General features: G+C 41.3%; 1 protein-coding gene across 5 annotated transcripts in view; it reads left to right on the top strand.

Moving 5' to 3' along the window:
• The window catches only part of LOC114427211 (AT-rich interactive domain-containing protein 1B-like), a 166,503-nt gene that overhangs the window by 52,850 nt on the left and 97,439 nt on the right, over window positions 1-16,214 (top strand). For 4 of the 5 annotated variants that reach the window (XM_028395105.1, XM_028395102.1, XM_028395106.1 and 1 more), the window contains one exon: window positions 12,294-12,458. In XM_028395105.1, the coding sequence (XP_028250906.1) occupies window positions 12,294-12,458 (165 nt within the window). The remainder of the gene's footprint in view (window positions 1-12,293; window positions 12,459-16,214) is intronic. The other variant, XM_028395103.1, reaches the window with a different exon arrangement.

Raw genomic sequence — 16,214 nt, 5'->3', positions numbered from 1 at the left:
AGTGTGCACGTGGAAGAGCATAAGAGGCTGTAAGTGTGTGTGTGGTGATGGGAGCCAGAACAAATACATCAGCAGCAGCAGAAGAAAAAGGGAAAAAAAAAGAAGAGGAAGAAGAAGGAGGCGGGTATCTTGGGGATGACAGGCCACACGAGAAAAGCGTCTGTTTGGGAAGTGGAATGAAGTTGAAAATGAAAAAAAGGGAGAAAAAAACAGAGCCGCCAATTCTGAGCTTAATTTCCTGTGATGTCAAAGTTGGCAGATGGAGAGGAAAAGGAATTTGAAGGAAACATTAGTGTTTGATGTGAAAAGAGGGGAGGGGTGATGGAGTGGGAGAAAGAGGAGGAGAGAAAAAAAAGATATCCTGGGAAATGAAAGAGAGAGAGAGAGAGAGAGAGAGAAGAAGGTGTGTGTGTGTGTTTGTGCGTAGAGGAGAGTGAATGTGTCAAAGAGTCAGGCAGAAACCATTACCACTGTTGGCTGTTTGTTCCTTACACACTGGGCCAACTTAATAGGAGCCAAGCATTTAAAGTCAAGTGGAAATGTGACTGACCCACCACCTGTTTGGTACACACAAACCACAACACCCCTTCACAAAACCACTCTGTCCTTCACAGCTTTGTAAAGCTTTTATCAAGTCCCACTTCTTTTTTTTTTTCTTTTTTTTTTTTGGCTTCAACAAACGACAAACTGACACATCTGTACGCTTTAAAATGTATGTCTTCCTTTCAGCTGGGCAACAGCTGTGTGCATTCCTAAACAATAAGAAACACCCTCTGTTGTTGGCTCCATGTGCCACATTTATGCAATACAACATGTTTTATAGTGCTTTTCAGAACAGCTGAAACCAAAGTGTAGCAACTGTCATGTCTGCATAGTATTGCTTTTTTTATATAAATAACCAGGTTGTTAGTTATTAATAAATTAGATGTTATGCAGCAGTAGTAATTGGTAAAGTATGCTTCCTTTAGTGGCAATTATTGATGATAAATTAATTAAATAAATTGTAGCCGAAATGTATTTAACATTTCCAGTTGGAGCCTGGTCTTGTGCATGCTTGCAGACTGTCGGGAACGGTGGAATAGAGATCATCATCATCATCATCGTCATCATCATCATCATTATTATTATTATTATTATTAAAAATGCCAGCATATTTCCTAGTCAAAGTGTCTGCTATGAGAAAACCCCATCACACAATACAATAAGTGATCCATTAGTGGAGAAAAATAACTTTTTAAGCTAATGCATTCATAGTTGCACTGCTCCTCTATTTCAGTATTTTTGATGGTAAACATCTTAAAATAATTAAAGAATAAATTCTCATCTCCTGCTGGGACTCTTAATTAGCACTTTATTAAAAGCAGGTGAACTAAAAGGTCAGTCAGTTTAACCTGAATACACACAGACATCATAAGCTTCAACGGTGAGAATCTTTTTTTCCTTTTTTTTTTCCACAGGTGCTTAATTAGACCGATTAAGATCTAGGCCAGTCTCAACTCAGGACATGGCAACCATTAAAAATAGTTTTTTGATTAGTGGACTCCATTCAGTTCCCACATTATCTCCAATTAGTGTGCTTCTGTTCATCCTTTACATATATATTGATAATATAGACAAAGATGGGCACAGGAACAGAAAGCCACCCTCAAACCTTTCCTACTTTAACCCTTACTGTCTTCCCATGAGGTTAAACTGCACACCAATGCTTTTAAACGTTGCTGTTTATGGTCCATATATAGGTCTACAGCATGTGTCAGGTCACTTCCAGTGCATGTGAATATATCTTACCTTTGCAGGAAGCTCTGATTTTTACCTTTCCATTAGCACAAAAAGCTGTAAAAAATCCGTCTGTCCAAACATCATCCTGTGGGATATCGACTTTAAGGAGTTAGATGTGTAATTTACAACATCGATTGAGCCTGGGCAGGGGGGTTCCTCACCAATAGGAAGAGTGAGGGCCACTTGGAAGCACTTAGAGGCCCCGGGCGCTGGGGTTGTCTCTGGGGTTAATGCAGCCAGCGGTGCTGGCTCTGACGGATGGCTGGGAAGCCCCAATAAATCAGCCCCTTCTGCCAGGAAAGATGGAGGGAGAGGAGGGTGGGGGTACAAAGGGGACCACTTCAGCCTCATCACACCCCCTCCCTTTTTGAAAGGCTCTTGAAACATCGCAGGCTCGCTGTTCAAAGTACACATCTCATCCACACTGATATACACAACATGCACTTTCTTTCTTCTGGCTCCACCACAGCTCCAGACCTGCACTCCATGCCAACCCAAGGGAACCCTGGGCATTTTCAACCCACAATTAAAGGAGACATTAGGAGAAAGAAAGGGGGGCAGTGGGGGTAAAAAAAAAAAAAAAAAGAACAGGATTGAAAGAAAGGAGGACAACGTTATGGAAAGGCTGATTAATTAAGGGTTCCTCTCTGGCTACAGAATAGATGAAGTTTCAGGATCAATTAATTAGCAGGCTAGCCTACGCACGTCAATGGCTCTAATAGCCTGCTCTCATTTGTAACTTTTATTACCCCACTGCTGTGGAGTGGCTCTCAGCCAATCAAATGCCATGTGGAACCCATGCTACGTGGCCATTAACTGGAAAAAGGGGGTAGAAAAACCCCTCCCCTTTCACAGACTGATTGAAATGACTGATTATATCAATGTAAATTGTGTATAAGCTACATCTGCCATTTAACAAAACAAAACACAGAGGGGCAGGTGTATTCGTAAATCTTGGTCTACCCAGGACAAGCAGGGTGTGTAAAGGATATATAAAAGTAAGTGTATCTTGTGAGCCATTAGTGATATTACAAACCCAGCTGTCAGTTATTTCTCGTTGTTGCATTAGCTGTTCGTGCTGCAACCTCCATCACTCCCTCTCAGGAAGGTGTCAGTATTTAATATAATTTAGTGTTGAATGCAGGCAGGCGGTGTAAAACGTCACAAACTGCGTGTTTTTTAAAAAAGATCCAGACTCGACGCTCTGTGTCTGCAGCACTCTATATGTGTCTATTGATAAGATAAAAGAGCAGAGAGATGAAAGTGGAGCGAAACGGAGGGAGCGAGGAAGAGGAGAGGAAAGAAAGGGATGCTTTACGTCTTTGCCGAGTTACAAGGGGATTAGTTGCCGCGCTAATTGGCTCACCGAGAATTCATCTCAGTTTTCATCCAGATTAGAGATAGATTTTTACGCAGGTCAAGTCTGCTGTGGCGTCTCGGTTTCTGGGCTTCATTTGTAACTGGAGAATGAAGTGACACCCCATCAACATTTGAAAACAGATCTAAGAAGGTGTAGATTGGCATAATCAAGGTGGTACCTAGATTCAGACGCTGTGTCTTACTCACATCCAACCACACAGCAAGGAGAAGAGAAGATGAGAGAGGATGAGGGCCTAGTTATATATTATATAGACTCTGAAGTATGTTTTGACAAATACAAATATAAGTCGACCTAATTTTTAAAATGACCCTTCAAGCAACAACTGTATTTGCTGTTTAAAAAAGATAAATACCTATGAAAAATATACAATTTAAATAGTATTATGTTAACATAGATGATAGCCTTAAATAAATTTAAATTATTTAATCCCAAGAGAATCATCATTAACCAGAGGAATAGTATAGCTGGAGAAAGAAGATGAAACCTGCAGTTTTCCCACAATAAAGGCTTTTAGATATTTTGTTTGTGTTAGTAAAACTAATTTCTATGAAGAAAACAAAAAATAATTCTTCCACAGGGAGCTCTAAGAAGAGTCTCCTGGGTGAAACTTAATGGATTCTCCACCTACTAGCATAGAGCGTTTATACTATAGACGAAGCATCTGTGATGTGAGTCTGCTGGCAGTGTCACAGTCTGTCTGAACTCCCCATACAGAGAGAAGCATGAGTGCAAACAGGCAGTCATGGAAGTAGGAAGCTTGCGCTATGAGTTTACACCCGCCCGTCACTCAAAGCAGTCAATGTCCATTACGCTATATACTATTATGAAGTCTTAATTTAATTAAGACAAATAAAGCCCTAGAGTCTCTGTATTGAACAACATTTTTTAACGTGGACTTCTTAAATGATAGTTGTGCAGCTTTTATTGTGAAACGAGCTTATTTTGTGAATTCATGGAGAGCATATTCCTTCCTGCCCTTTAACACTGGCGTCATCATGTTACCAGCACCTCAAACATCTGTAACATGCAGAGGAAAGTCGACAGTCATTTGTGTCACTGTCATTTACCAAGGAAGCACCTCTTCTTGTCAACATCCAAGAAAGACAGCCTCGCAGTGGGGGATGTAAAATACCAGCATAATCTCCTGAGCTCATGGTGACCGCTAATGGTGAAAAAGCGTATTTTCAACTACAAGCCCCCCCCCCCAACACACACACACACACAACTCCCTTCTCCCTGTTCAGATGTAATTGACATGACTCCTACACAAGTTCGAGCCTGTCATCACAGCAAGCGGTGAAAAATGAGCCAAGCCGCTGCGTGCTGAAATGATTGATCTGAAAGACGTTTTAGGGCTATTTTGTGCTCAGCTGTGATATTTACATGTGTCACAAGCCTTCTTTCATTCATTATTTAATGATGATTATTTTCTATCTGTCAAGCCTGAATCCCTTCTTCTGTATAAACAGTCAGGCTGTTGAGATATTTCAGGTGATCGGTTCATATACTCGGTGGGAAAAAGCAGTTCTTAATCCATCAAGTATCAGCGACTGAACCCTTTTCAGTCACCCTCCTTATCCTCACTTATTCCCATCCATTTTTGACCCCCCTCTCCAATGAATCACATTTGCTTTTTTTCCTTGTGTGCCTCTTTCTCAGCCCCCCCCCCTCTCCTCTCTCCTTCTTGGACTCAGATTGGGGTCAGGAGTTTAGTAGGGGAAAAAAACATTTGGAGCTGGTGGCACAGGGCCCAGAGTCTCTCTTTCTTTCTCTCACACACACACAAAAAAATAAAAAAATAAATTGCTGTTCACACACACATTACAGAGAGCATTAACCTGCCCTGCTCTGCCTTTCCAAATGTCTCCATTACAGCTCTGCCTGGAACAACAGAGCCACCGATAGTCGCAGTCAGCCAGCAATAAAAGGCCGGCAACGAGCGGCCCCCTTTGTTTTTTTTTCCCCATCAATTGATGTGAGCAGAAACAGAGAATTAGAGTAAGGGGAAAATAAAGAAAGACAGACAGGGGGCAGAGAGCAACATTTGGCAGTCTTCAGAAAGGAATCCAAGATGAAAATGAAAAAAAAAAAACACGCCTGTGTGCCTATCTATCGATGGCTACACTATCTGCTCGCTTTCATTCGCCGTCAGTGCAATTTGATGTTATCAACAGGTCAATAAGTCACAATCGTTGAATAGACAGGCTTGTGTATTCATTTGGGAGTAAAAAGCCTGCAGTATATGAAATGTGCTATGCTCAATATATAAAAAAATAATGTGCAGCATTTGTTGCCTGAATGTGAATCTTATATTTTGGCTTGATGTGTTCAGGCTCAGGCTACCGGCATGTCACGATTGAGGGACCTGTATATCACTCCTCCTGTCCCTCACTCCTCCAAGGGCAGCTCATTCCTGAGGTGTCAAGGGCCTCTCGATGTATGAGGAGGGGGAGGAGGAGGAGAAAGAGAGATCAACGAGAGGTATAGAGAGACGGAGAGTGCCGTCACCTTGGGGGGAGAGATACGGGAGCAATGGCACGAACAGTGATGCATCCCCTCTACTCTCCCTTATGTTTAATCATGAGCCTGTTGATGCTGATCCTTCCCTCTGACGCTTTGCATTTCATTAGGGCACTCACCTTCGTCTGCGGTTCACCAATGTATACGGGGGTATTGGCTATGAGCGGTCTGATCTTATCGCTGCACAAAGCTGGAGGAGCTGGTTGATTTGTTTTGGTCCAGAGTGTAATGATAACCTCGTGTCGGCTGTACCAGCGCAGCTCGGGTGTTTCTTTAGATGTCAACTTTATATGTTACAGAAGACAGCGGTGTTGATATTACCAGTAACAGAATGTAGCAGATGTACAGGCATTGTGTGTTATTGCACCACTAATCTTGTCGTCTTTAATGCACTTCTGTTGCTGCAAAGTATGTTGACTATACGTAGCAATGTGGTTTAACTTCAGGCGATCACATTCGAACATGTTACAAAGCGATAAACAGGCTACAGCAGCCAGCTTGGAGGATTTGTATCAGTGCAGAGGTGAAGGCCTGCTGAGATAAATGCCTTATTTTCAATAATATTTTTATCCTGTCAAAGAAGAAAGATGCAATGACTCTGCCACTGTTCCATGTTGTTAAATAACTATATTCTTACTTTGTCTAAAGTATTTTGAAAAGTTTTTGTTCCCTTTTTTCATCTCTTTGCAGGCAGAATTTTTAAAGGCACGATAGGTGAGACGGTGAAAGAAAAGTGAACAATGCAGGTCAACTGAAAAATGTCACATTTGGATAATTTAAATGCTTCAACCACTTACATGAAATAAGCTTTAGGAAAATAGACGAACCAACTGCCACAGTTGTCAGAGTTATTTTGATACCAGTGCACTTTTTTTATTCTTTTTGACTGACAGATCTGTCAACACTGCCTTTTCTATCTCACCGTTTTCCTGCTGTGCTCCCTCACTGAAATTTGCTTTGATTATCGAGTTCGCTTTCAGATTTGCTGAACTGCTGGGAGAATGTAAATATGAAAAAAAAACTCCTCTGTTTACAAATGTAATTATTTTTATGTAGCCAGCTTTGGCATATTCACATTTAGTTCTCCACTGATACTACAATTAACCCGTATGACTTTTCTTCTGTCGTAAAAGGGCAGAGAACTGTCAGCTTATATTTAGATTTGCTCGTATTTAAACAACTTGCTTGAGTCACTTGGGTCATTGTGGCACTACAGAATATGAAGACATCTGTTTAAAGAAGCCTTAAAAGAAAAAATGACAACCTACAAACAAATCTTGCTACAAGAAGCTCTTGATCAATAACTTCACTTATATGATTCAGGCAGAGTAATAAAATATGTCCATGTAGCTTAACAACACAGTGACACTGTTGTACTGTATGTAAAATGAAATTTGAATTGATTATGTGTCTTTCAGTGTGATGTATGCTAATGTTAGCAAGCAGATATACATGTGTGGTATCACTGCATTGCTACATAGATCGGGGCTGTCAAAGCAGTGACTGTGGGAGCTCGCTAGTTCACCCACAGACCTCACAGAAACATACAACATATGAATTGCTGATCATCTTACATCAAACCAAATGATACCTACTAACTGAAGCTGCTGTCCTGGAATATTAACACTGGGGATTTAACTGGATTCACTTGATACTCTGGTGCCACACTTTATGCACTGTGATATCAGTAAGGGTCGGGAGTATCAGTATTATCTGATCAGTATCAGCATTAGACAAATGTGATTAACTGATTTACTGGACTAATACTACCTGTTGCATTGTCTCAGCAAGACTAAGAATGAAAGGATGTAATTGGAAACTCTCTCTGTGCGTGAAGAACTTTTCATCCTTCTTCCTCTACTAGTCTGTTTCTCTCCATATATCTCTCTGTCTGCATCTGTCTCTCTCTGTCTTTATCATGTGAAACATCGCTTTATCTATCCCTTTAAGTATCTCAGTGTCTAACACCCATCCTCTATCTCCCTTCTGCCTATCTGTCCGTGTCTGTCTCAGACATCTTTCTTTGCAACTGTCTCTCTATCTCCACACATCTGTATCATGCTTTTTATTCGTTTTCACTTATCTGACTTCCTGTTTCTTTTAACTGTTTGTCTTTTTTATATATGTGTGTGAAGCTTTGCCTTTTATGGGGACCAGCTAGCAAGAATGCATGTGAAAAGCTAATGCTGATATGCGTGTGCTTGTCGTGCTTGTCAGTGTGTGTGTATTTAGGGGTTGTGGTGGTGGCACTACTTAGCGCTCTGGTTGGCTGAGCCCATCTGTCACTCAGAACGGGCAACCTGTGGTCCCCGTCTCCAGTCAGCCACATCGGGACTTTGACAGAATTATGAAAATTCTGTCTATTGCTCATTGGCCCAATTGAATTACAAGCAGTGCCTTGTTCCGTGCATGGTTTTTAAACGGATGATTTAAGGCACACACATGTGTCCGCATATACACACACACATACACACACAGCTTTGAATAAGGGTTAGCATGGCTATTTATTCCCACCATTTTCTGAACAAGAAGATATTGTCTCGCGGCTCCTGTTTTGATAGATTTTTTGATTGAGTTATTCTCAGTGTTTGTGTTTGTGTCTTTGTATCTTAATATGCTGCCAAGGCTTTTGTTTTCATCACACTGTTTCTGCAGTTTATGGTGAATTATTTGCTTCACAGGACGTCTATTCTGCGTCATTTCTCCCTACAGCACTTCACATCTGTTGTCATTTCATTACAGACATTTATTTGACACCGTGTGCCTGCCAAGACACTCTGGATAAATCACACTGTTATTTTGTCTGCTTCCACACACCTGAGTGGAAAGGAAAAGGCAGAAAATGGTCTTATTTTCTACTTCCAGCAGTTATTTTTATTGGTGTAACCAGCAGCACAGCAAGTCTGTTTATCACTGAGCATATTCTCAGTCAAAGAGAAGCAGGTTTCAGTGAGCTGGTATGTACTCAGCGGGTATAGTGCATTCATACAGTCGGCCCTAGCAATCAAACAGAAGCAGCATTTGAATGGCTCTCTTCTTTCCAAAGCCACAGTGACAGGTTGCTACTTGTTAGACCTCCAGTCTGCTCACTGTCTCTGTGTGCTTGCTTGACTGACTGGCTGTATGTCTGTCTATTTTTTTTCTTTTTTCTCGCATTTGTCTGTGTGTCTGTCTGTTCTGATTGCCCGTCTACCACCTCTCTTGTTGAATGCACGCTCTGCAGCAGTTTAAATCCTACTCTTCTAACACCACAGATCTACTTTTTTGAACGAACACCTTTAAACCATGATGGTATACTAACAGTCAGCCTTGTGTGATGATGATGTAGTAAAAACACTACTTCTCTGGTTAAATCCAGCCCGTATTCCTTCTATAAAGAGCTTCAGAGGTTTGCCATGGACAATGGGATCCCTGTAAGAGGATGATGCATTGTGTATTCAAGCTGTTATGCTGTGCACGGTTTTTCTTTAGGTGCCCAGTGCTTCACACTTTTATCTTTCAAGGGTAAGGTCATGCATAGTTTTTGGAGCAGCTTAACCTCCCCAGAAAAACAGCAGCAGTGGGTGAATTTTTAAGCTGGTTTTGAACAGTAGATGTTAATGTAGCTCTGCCTTAAACCTCCAGCTGTCTGCGGGAGTTGTTGCAATGGAAAATGACTGAGTGTTTTTTATGCTGTTTAATGTTATGATGGAAAAGTCATTGGCAATTGACCTACATATATGTGGTATAATCATGTGAAATTGCAAACAGAGTTGCTGTTTCATGCTGTTGTTTACTTAAAGAAGGACTAGCTTGTCTTCCAGTACAATCAGGGCATTAGAGGAAGAGCTATCCAGGTCAGCAAGCATTGACGTTTATTGCCAAAGCATTATCAGCTACTTGTCACCTCATAGTTTAGGATTGAACAAATTAACTACTGTTCCTCATTACTGGGGGAAAAAAAAATCATTGCCATTTACACAAGTCACTAACTTGTTCAGGACCGCTAATAGGCCTTTTTCACAGCAGACATTTCACTTGTCATAGCAGGAGAAGCACAGGTGTTAAGGTACTAATTAATGGCTCTGTTCCATTTAAAGGTCTCAGAAAGTCATGCCAGTGAGCCAGCATGCACAATAAAAAGGCCCCTGGAACACTAAATAGTATGCAGCCGCCGCTGTAGTGCTATTATCAACTGTGCTTTTCATGCTACGACATACCAGTGTGTGCTAATTCTCTGAAAAGACATTTCCACCTGGTAAATTGGCACCTCAGTGACCTGAAATTTTAGGAATTATTGAATCTTGCAACATTAAATAGGAAGTATGTAACGTGACGTTGTGTCGTTAGCTATTAACTTGTATTTTTCCCCATCCAGTGGCTTCATTCTGATAGAAAGCAAAGAGAGCCAACAGATGTAACGTTGGTGCGTTCAGATGTTCTTGTCCCAGCATGCTTGCCAGCTGTGTCCCAGGTGTATTCATACATATAAAATCTCAAACCAGCAATTTTACAGACAACAGAACCTAGTGTAGTTTATTATTTATTCATTATCTTTTCATGCTTTGTAACAAGGTTATTCATAGCACTGAGAGAATTTTGCAAATCGGCGTTCTCTGTTAACCCTCTTTTGTGTGTCTGTTTGCCTGTCTGTATCCATCTATTTCTCCGTCTATCTGTCACTGTCTGCCCGTATCTGTCTGTCTGCCTGTCACTGTATTTGTCTAAGGAGCAAAGGAACCCACCCACGGTTGTCTGGTCTCGATCTCCATGGCGACCTAATCCTCACCAATCCCAGAACAGTAGTGTTCCAGTTGAGACCCACTGTGTTACACCAGCCTGTCATCACTGATCACTGGATAGAGTTGCCTCTGTTTTATCGGGGGGGGGACTTTGATCCACATCTAATGACATTGTGTGTGTGTGTGTGTGTTTGTGTGTGTGCATACGGGGTAAACATTTGTTTGCCTTTCTTACTTTGGCAAATCCCTTCATACAGACAACTTGAATGTGCATTCATTTAATGTTGGAACCAAGCACTGTGTCTCCAAGTGTGTGTGTGTGTGTGTGTGGGTGTGTGTGCTGCCCTGGCTGGCAGTAATGAATCCAGTGGTGCTGTTGGCATGAGCAGGGCCATGCTATTAACCTCTCTGCCAGCTAGACTGATCTCACCCTGTCTGTCTGTCTCATAGGCCTAATGACACACTCTCACACTCTAAGCTCAACACACACACACAGACCTGTCCTTTCTAATCAAATTTCCATTGAAGTGAAAAGTATTCTACATTGTCCAATCATCTCTATTCAAAGAGTCAAAAAGCTTCTGCTAGCATTGAGAGAATTTCTTTTTCTTTTTAAACCACCCACTCAGAAGAAGGTACTCTTCAAAAACTCTTTCAAATGTATTCATCTCCACGGGTCCTCTACAGCCAGATCAGATTTCACTACATTTTACACCAGCCATCAGTTTCATCATGACTTTTATGAGTGGGTTTTCTCTCTCATAACAGTCACAGTAAAGCTAGAGCTCTGAATGTGCTTCTTATCTGAGGCAGTGGTGTTACGTCATGCCGGAGTCCCCCATAACACCATCATTTGAGTTGTAAATCATTCTGAGTTTGAGACGTTTACTTTGCTTAGCCTGCCAAGGAGGATTTAAAGGTACATTTCAAAGTTTAGTACTCGGGACAAAAGCTGGTCTATAAGCTTTACATGTGCCCCAAATCACAGCCTGTTTAATGGGTCTGTGGCAGCACTGTTCACTGAATAAAAAAAAGCAACATAACATGACGGGGAAGAAATATGACATGAAAAGTGCTGTTGTATTTCTTCACCAGGGGTCGTAAATGTTGCTTTAATAATCAGTACTTGGTGTGTGTGTGTGTGTGTGTGTGTGTGAATGAGAAAACCCCAGCCTCCATAGGAAATCCTTAGAGGAGTAAGGAGCACCTGGCGCTGTCTGTAGTCATAACAAATGACAAGAAGGGATTAAGACTACATTTGTATGTGTGCCAGCTTGTTACACGCACTCCCTGTTCACATTCTCTCTCACAGCCACCGTGTAATGCAGCATCGGCACTTGGCATGGCTTCGCCTGTGTGAGTTTTTTAACTGCGTTGCTGTGGAATGCTACGGCTCGTCCATGTGTCCCTCATTAAGGTTACGGCCTGGGATGGGCCTAAAGTAATATCCAACACACCTCATTCCATCTGTAAGCTGACCGAGACAGAGATAATGTAGAGAAGAGGATGCATTTGGCAAGCCAGAGGACATAAAGTTAGAGGTTTCTGCAGTGTGAGTTCATTAGGCAGAGGACTGCTGGGAGATGGGTGTCATCCCGCTCAGAACTAAATTAAGAGCCTGTAGGCAAGAGACAATCAGATGAATTGGAAAATAGATGAGGGACAGTTTGTAAAGACCCATGTGGGATGTTTTTTGTTTCATTTTCTAATCATCCCAAGAGGAAATTTCAGGTTAAAAACTCTCTACCTTCTTTATGGTTGACTCCAACAGCATGTCGCATGCCACCTGCTGTAATATCCAACTAATTGGACCTGGCACCTTCTCTGTTAAAAGCTCACTGCAGTTCACCTTAATATCTCCGCTCTAACCGCTTTATGATTGGTTGTTTCAGCAGGTGGCGCCGTATGGCCAGCAGGGGATGGGGGGCTACAGCCAACAGCAGCAGCAGCAGCAGGGGGGGCAGCAAGGAACCCCACCTTACTTCAGTCCGCCTCAGCAGACCCCACAGGGCCCGACCCAGAGTTCCTACCTGCAGCCTCGACCAACACTGCAACAGGTACCGATACACACCAATTTATAGTGTATCTTAGGGTAAATATGTGTAAACACATCAGCCATATATATGTATGTATGTATGTATGTATATATATATATATATATATATATATATATATATATATATATATATGTTGTCGCATATTGGTTGTAGCATCAAGAACAAAATTTGAAAAGTCAGCAGTGGAAGGATTTCATCCAGATCTTTGTTCTATGTGTAGTAGTTTAATATTTTAGTGGTGCAGAGATTGGAAGGGAACATCTTAGGGGATAAAGTGTGTGTGTTGGTGGTCCAGCATGCCTGGTTTAAGGGCATTATTTTCCTTGCATTATTCATGAGAGGTGTTTTAGGTAAATCTCACTCTCTATGTTTCTGAATATTTTTGTGTTCGCTTGAAAGCACGCACACAAATTTACTCAAACATTTGCATGCAGTATGTATTCACAGATTGGACAGTCATAGTGTAGAAGTGCACGTTTTACAATGCACAAAAGCCCGCCAGTGCGAACCCAATTCTCTGAACAACAAAGGGCCTGTTCTGCAGATATAGATCGAGACTTGTCCTGCCAACTTTCAGTGTGATGTTCTGTAGGAGATTTCCATTGGGAAGCCGGGTTCAAGCAGTTGTTTTTTAAGTTGAGTGAAGACTGCCCATGTGTTTCCCATCCACTGCTCACCCAGAGGGATCTACAAGCCTGCGTGGAGTGACTCTGGCTCACCGCCGTGCCCCATTACAGAGCGCAGCAAAACGGAGCGAGAGAAAGAACAGGACAAGACGGGAGAGATTACAGCAGAACTGGACGGAAAGGAAAGATCAGATAGAACAGGGAGGAAAGAAGAACACAGGATGGAGTGAAGCATGAACAGCCTTCTGCAAGATCAGTATCATGCCGATCAAAACAAGTTGTTTAAGTCATTTGTTATATCTGTCCATATATAGTATTAGACTGAACAGCACAGAATATCTGTGCAGAAACACAACACAGGTCACTACATCCATTTTTGTGGCTGTGACACTTGTATCCCTTAAGTGTGTGTGCAGACTTATTTAGTATCTGCACACGCTGACACCATTTGGCATTGGTATAGTTGTGTTCGTGGAGGTAGTTATACTGTGATTTACTGAGATGTAGTTAAACCTTCCCTTAGACAGACTTGAATATTGAGCACACCAAGACAAATAGCTAAGCAAAAAGCTATTGTGAGCACAAAAGCAGGTTGTCAAAAAAGGAAATCATGAGTCTTAGCATAGTAATTTTCATATTGAGTGAACGTTTCAGCTAAGCACGCCTTTTGTCTCACACTGAAAAAGCACTTACTCTTGTTTCCTCACTTAACATGCTCACACACACAGACTGTGCAGCCTACTGAGCAAACATTATTCACTCTAACTAAGAGAGGCTGAGATCCATGGCCATGCTGACATTTTGTGACAGTAATGGTGTGTTTTCATCATCGCTGATGATGTGTCTGCAATTGACCCATGCTGACATTTATATACCAGGTAGTCCTGTCCAAACACCGTGATTGGCCAAAACCCCGTTTCACCTGTGCTGATAGGTCCTATATTGGTTGCCATGCCAACTTCTGGGGGAGACCACGGAGCTGGTTTCCCTCTGTTTTTCATTGTTATGCATGTAAGGGAGAATGTTTCAATCAGTGCACACGCTTGTTAAAGCTGCATTAAAGCCTTTATGCATTCAAGAGCCACTGTATCAATGTTGCATCCCTCCGTTTTACCTATAATCAAGATCCTATGGGTTACAGCTATACAGCATTTAATGTCCTAGCAACACAGCAGGCAATATGTCAACTCCTCATGGTTTCTCTCTGCTCACCATCTTACTATAGATCCAGCTAAAATTAGTCAGCTACTATGCTCCTGGCACCCATACGTTCATTCATTTGCTGTAGAAAAGCTTCATCAGTAAATATGTACGATTAAATGACTGGCTTACCAATTCCTCTGAGCCTCAACAGGCTTTATAAGTAGACCTTATGTAAATAGAAATGTTTAGTAATATAGTCTATATTATTTGAAATAAAGGTGCTTAGACTTTGTACCCGCCACATCAGCCCCAATTCTATGCACAAAATCCAGATCGAAGCCCTTTATTTCAACAGTTTATGTTAAAGTAATTACTGAAAACACAAAATATTGATCATTAAAAACCATGACATTTTGCACCACACAAACCTGTGCTGTGGCATTAAGACAATGTTAATTGTCCATTGATTGAGTGAGAGAGCGAGAAATAAATCACAGAAAATACCAAAATACATTTAAATAACAAAGAATTTATACTTGAATTTTTAAGATCTAAGTGGTAAACATGTTTTGAAATTGAGCTTACACGCTGCATTTGGCCACGATTACAAATAGAAGATTTGATGTGCTTTCAGCTCCTTGCTATATTGCTTTCATATTTCTGCTCTGTGCGAGTGTGTGTCTTTCGATCTGTATTTTATATGTGTGCCTGTGTGTACACTAATCAGCCGAGTGTGCCGCAGCAATTCTGAGCTGTGAAAAGGTCAAACAGTGACCTTTGTCTGTGATTCTGAGCTGAAATGAGACATGATGCGAGCCGCACAGAACGGATTACACGCACACACACATACGAACAATTGCCAGCACACGCCAGATTAGGATGTCATTGTGGTTTTGACCCCTGTTTTTTGACCCTGCATTACTCTGAGAAATCCAAGCTGAAAAGTTCTTTATTTTGTTCTTCCGGCACTCTCCGCAGTTCCTTTCCCCCCACTCCACTCCCATTAACCCTAGCCAGAGGACATCCTCCAGTTGATGGAACCATTCCAGCTGCCTTTGACACAGAATTTGCTCTGCAACCGACCGCTATTAGCTGGTTTTGTAACAAATCGAAGAGAAAATGCCGCCTTTCTTTGAGTCTATTGCACTGCTGTGACCTCATCTGATTGAGAGGAGCAAAGCAGGCTAAAAAGACATTTCTAAGGCATCAAGGCCGATAAAAAAAGTATTATAAAACTATATATAATATCACATCAGGGAAGAAGTAGGCTTTTATAAAAAAAAATAAATGTGGGTGGATTGTTGGTGGTGGATTTTGAATGCCTTGGGTGTTGGGTGGATATTTTTAAGTAGATAGTTTGGACAAACATTGCAGAATGTAGTGTATTATTTTGTTTTTAGTTTTTACAAAAAAAGATGATTAAAGTTGCAATCAAACTGATCCTGCTATTTGACCAATTATAAGTGACCCCTTTTCTGGATGTAAGGATTAAATAACATGACCCTAATTCATACTGTCTGATTGTTAGCGTCACTTCCAGCGTGAGACAAATTGCCTAAAAGGAGAAAATCTGTGCCCTTTCTCCTTCTTGATGGCCAAATTACACTTGACGCATAACAGATGCAGTGTGTGATATTTTGTTACCGTCTAATACATCCTACCTCATAAAAACAAAAATGAGAGAGCTATAATTTCAACAATTTAGAGATCATTTTTTATGGCATGTTTGCTTTATTGGGTGATATACAGCGGAGTGTGACGGGGATACACGAGGAGAGAAAGGAGGCGAAATGCAACTTTGGCCAAGAGCCAGACTCGAACTCATAATGTGGTTTCGAACATGGCCCTGGCTTTGATCAGCTTTTCCACACAGCACACAGTATTTAATTTTTTTTTTACTAAGAAAGAGTGTGTTAAGTTTATAGAGTCATTACATGTAACAGAATATTGCTTTGCCCTGTTTTGTATAACCCTCAGTGGTATTTTT

This window comes from Parambassis ranga, chromosome 22 (assembly GCF_900634625.1).
Source record: "Parambassis ranga chromosome 22, fParRan2.1, whole genome shotgun sequence".
NCBI classification, from domain to species: domain Eukaryota; kingdom Metazoa; phylum Chordata; class Actinopteri; family Ambassidae; genus Parambassis; species Parambassis ranga.
This window is presented reverse-complemented; position numbering and strand designations above follow the sequence as displayed.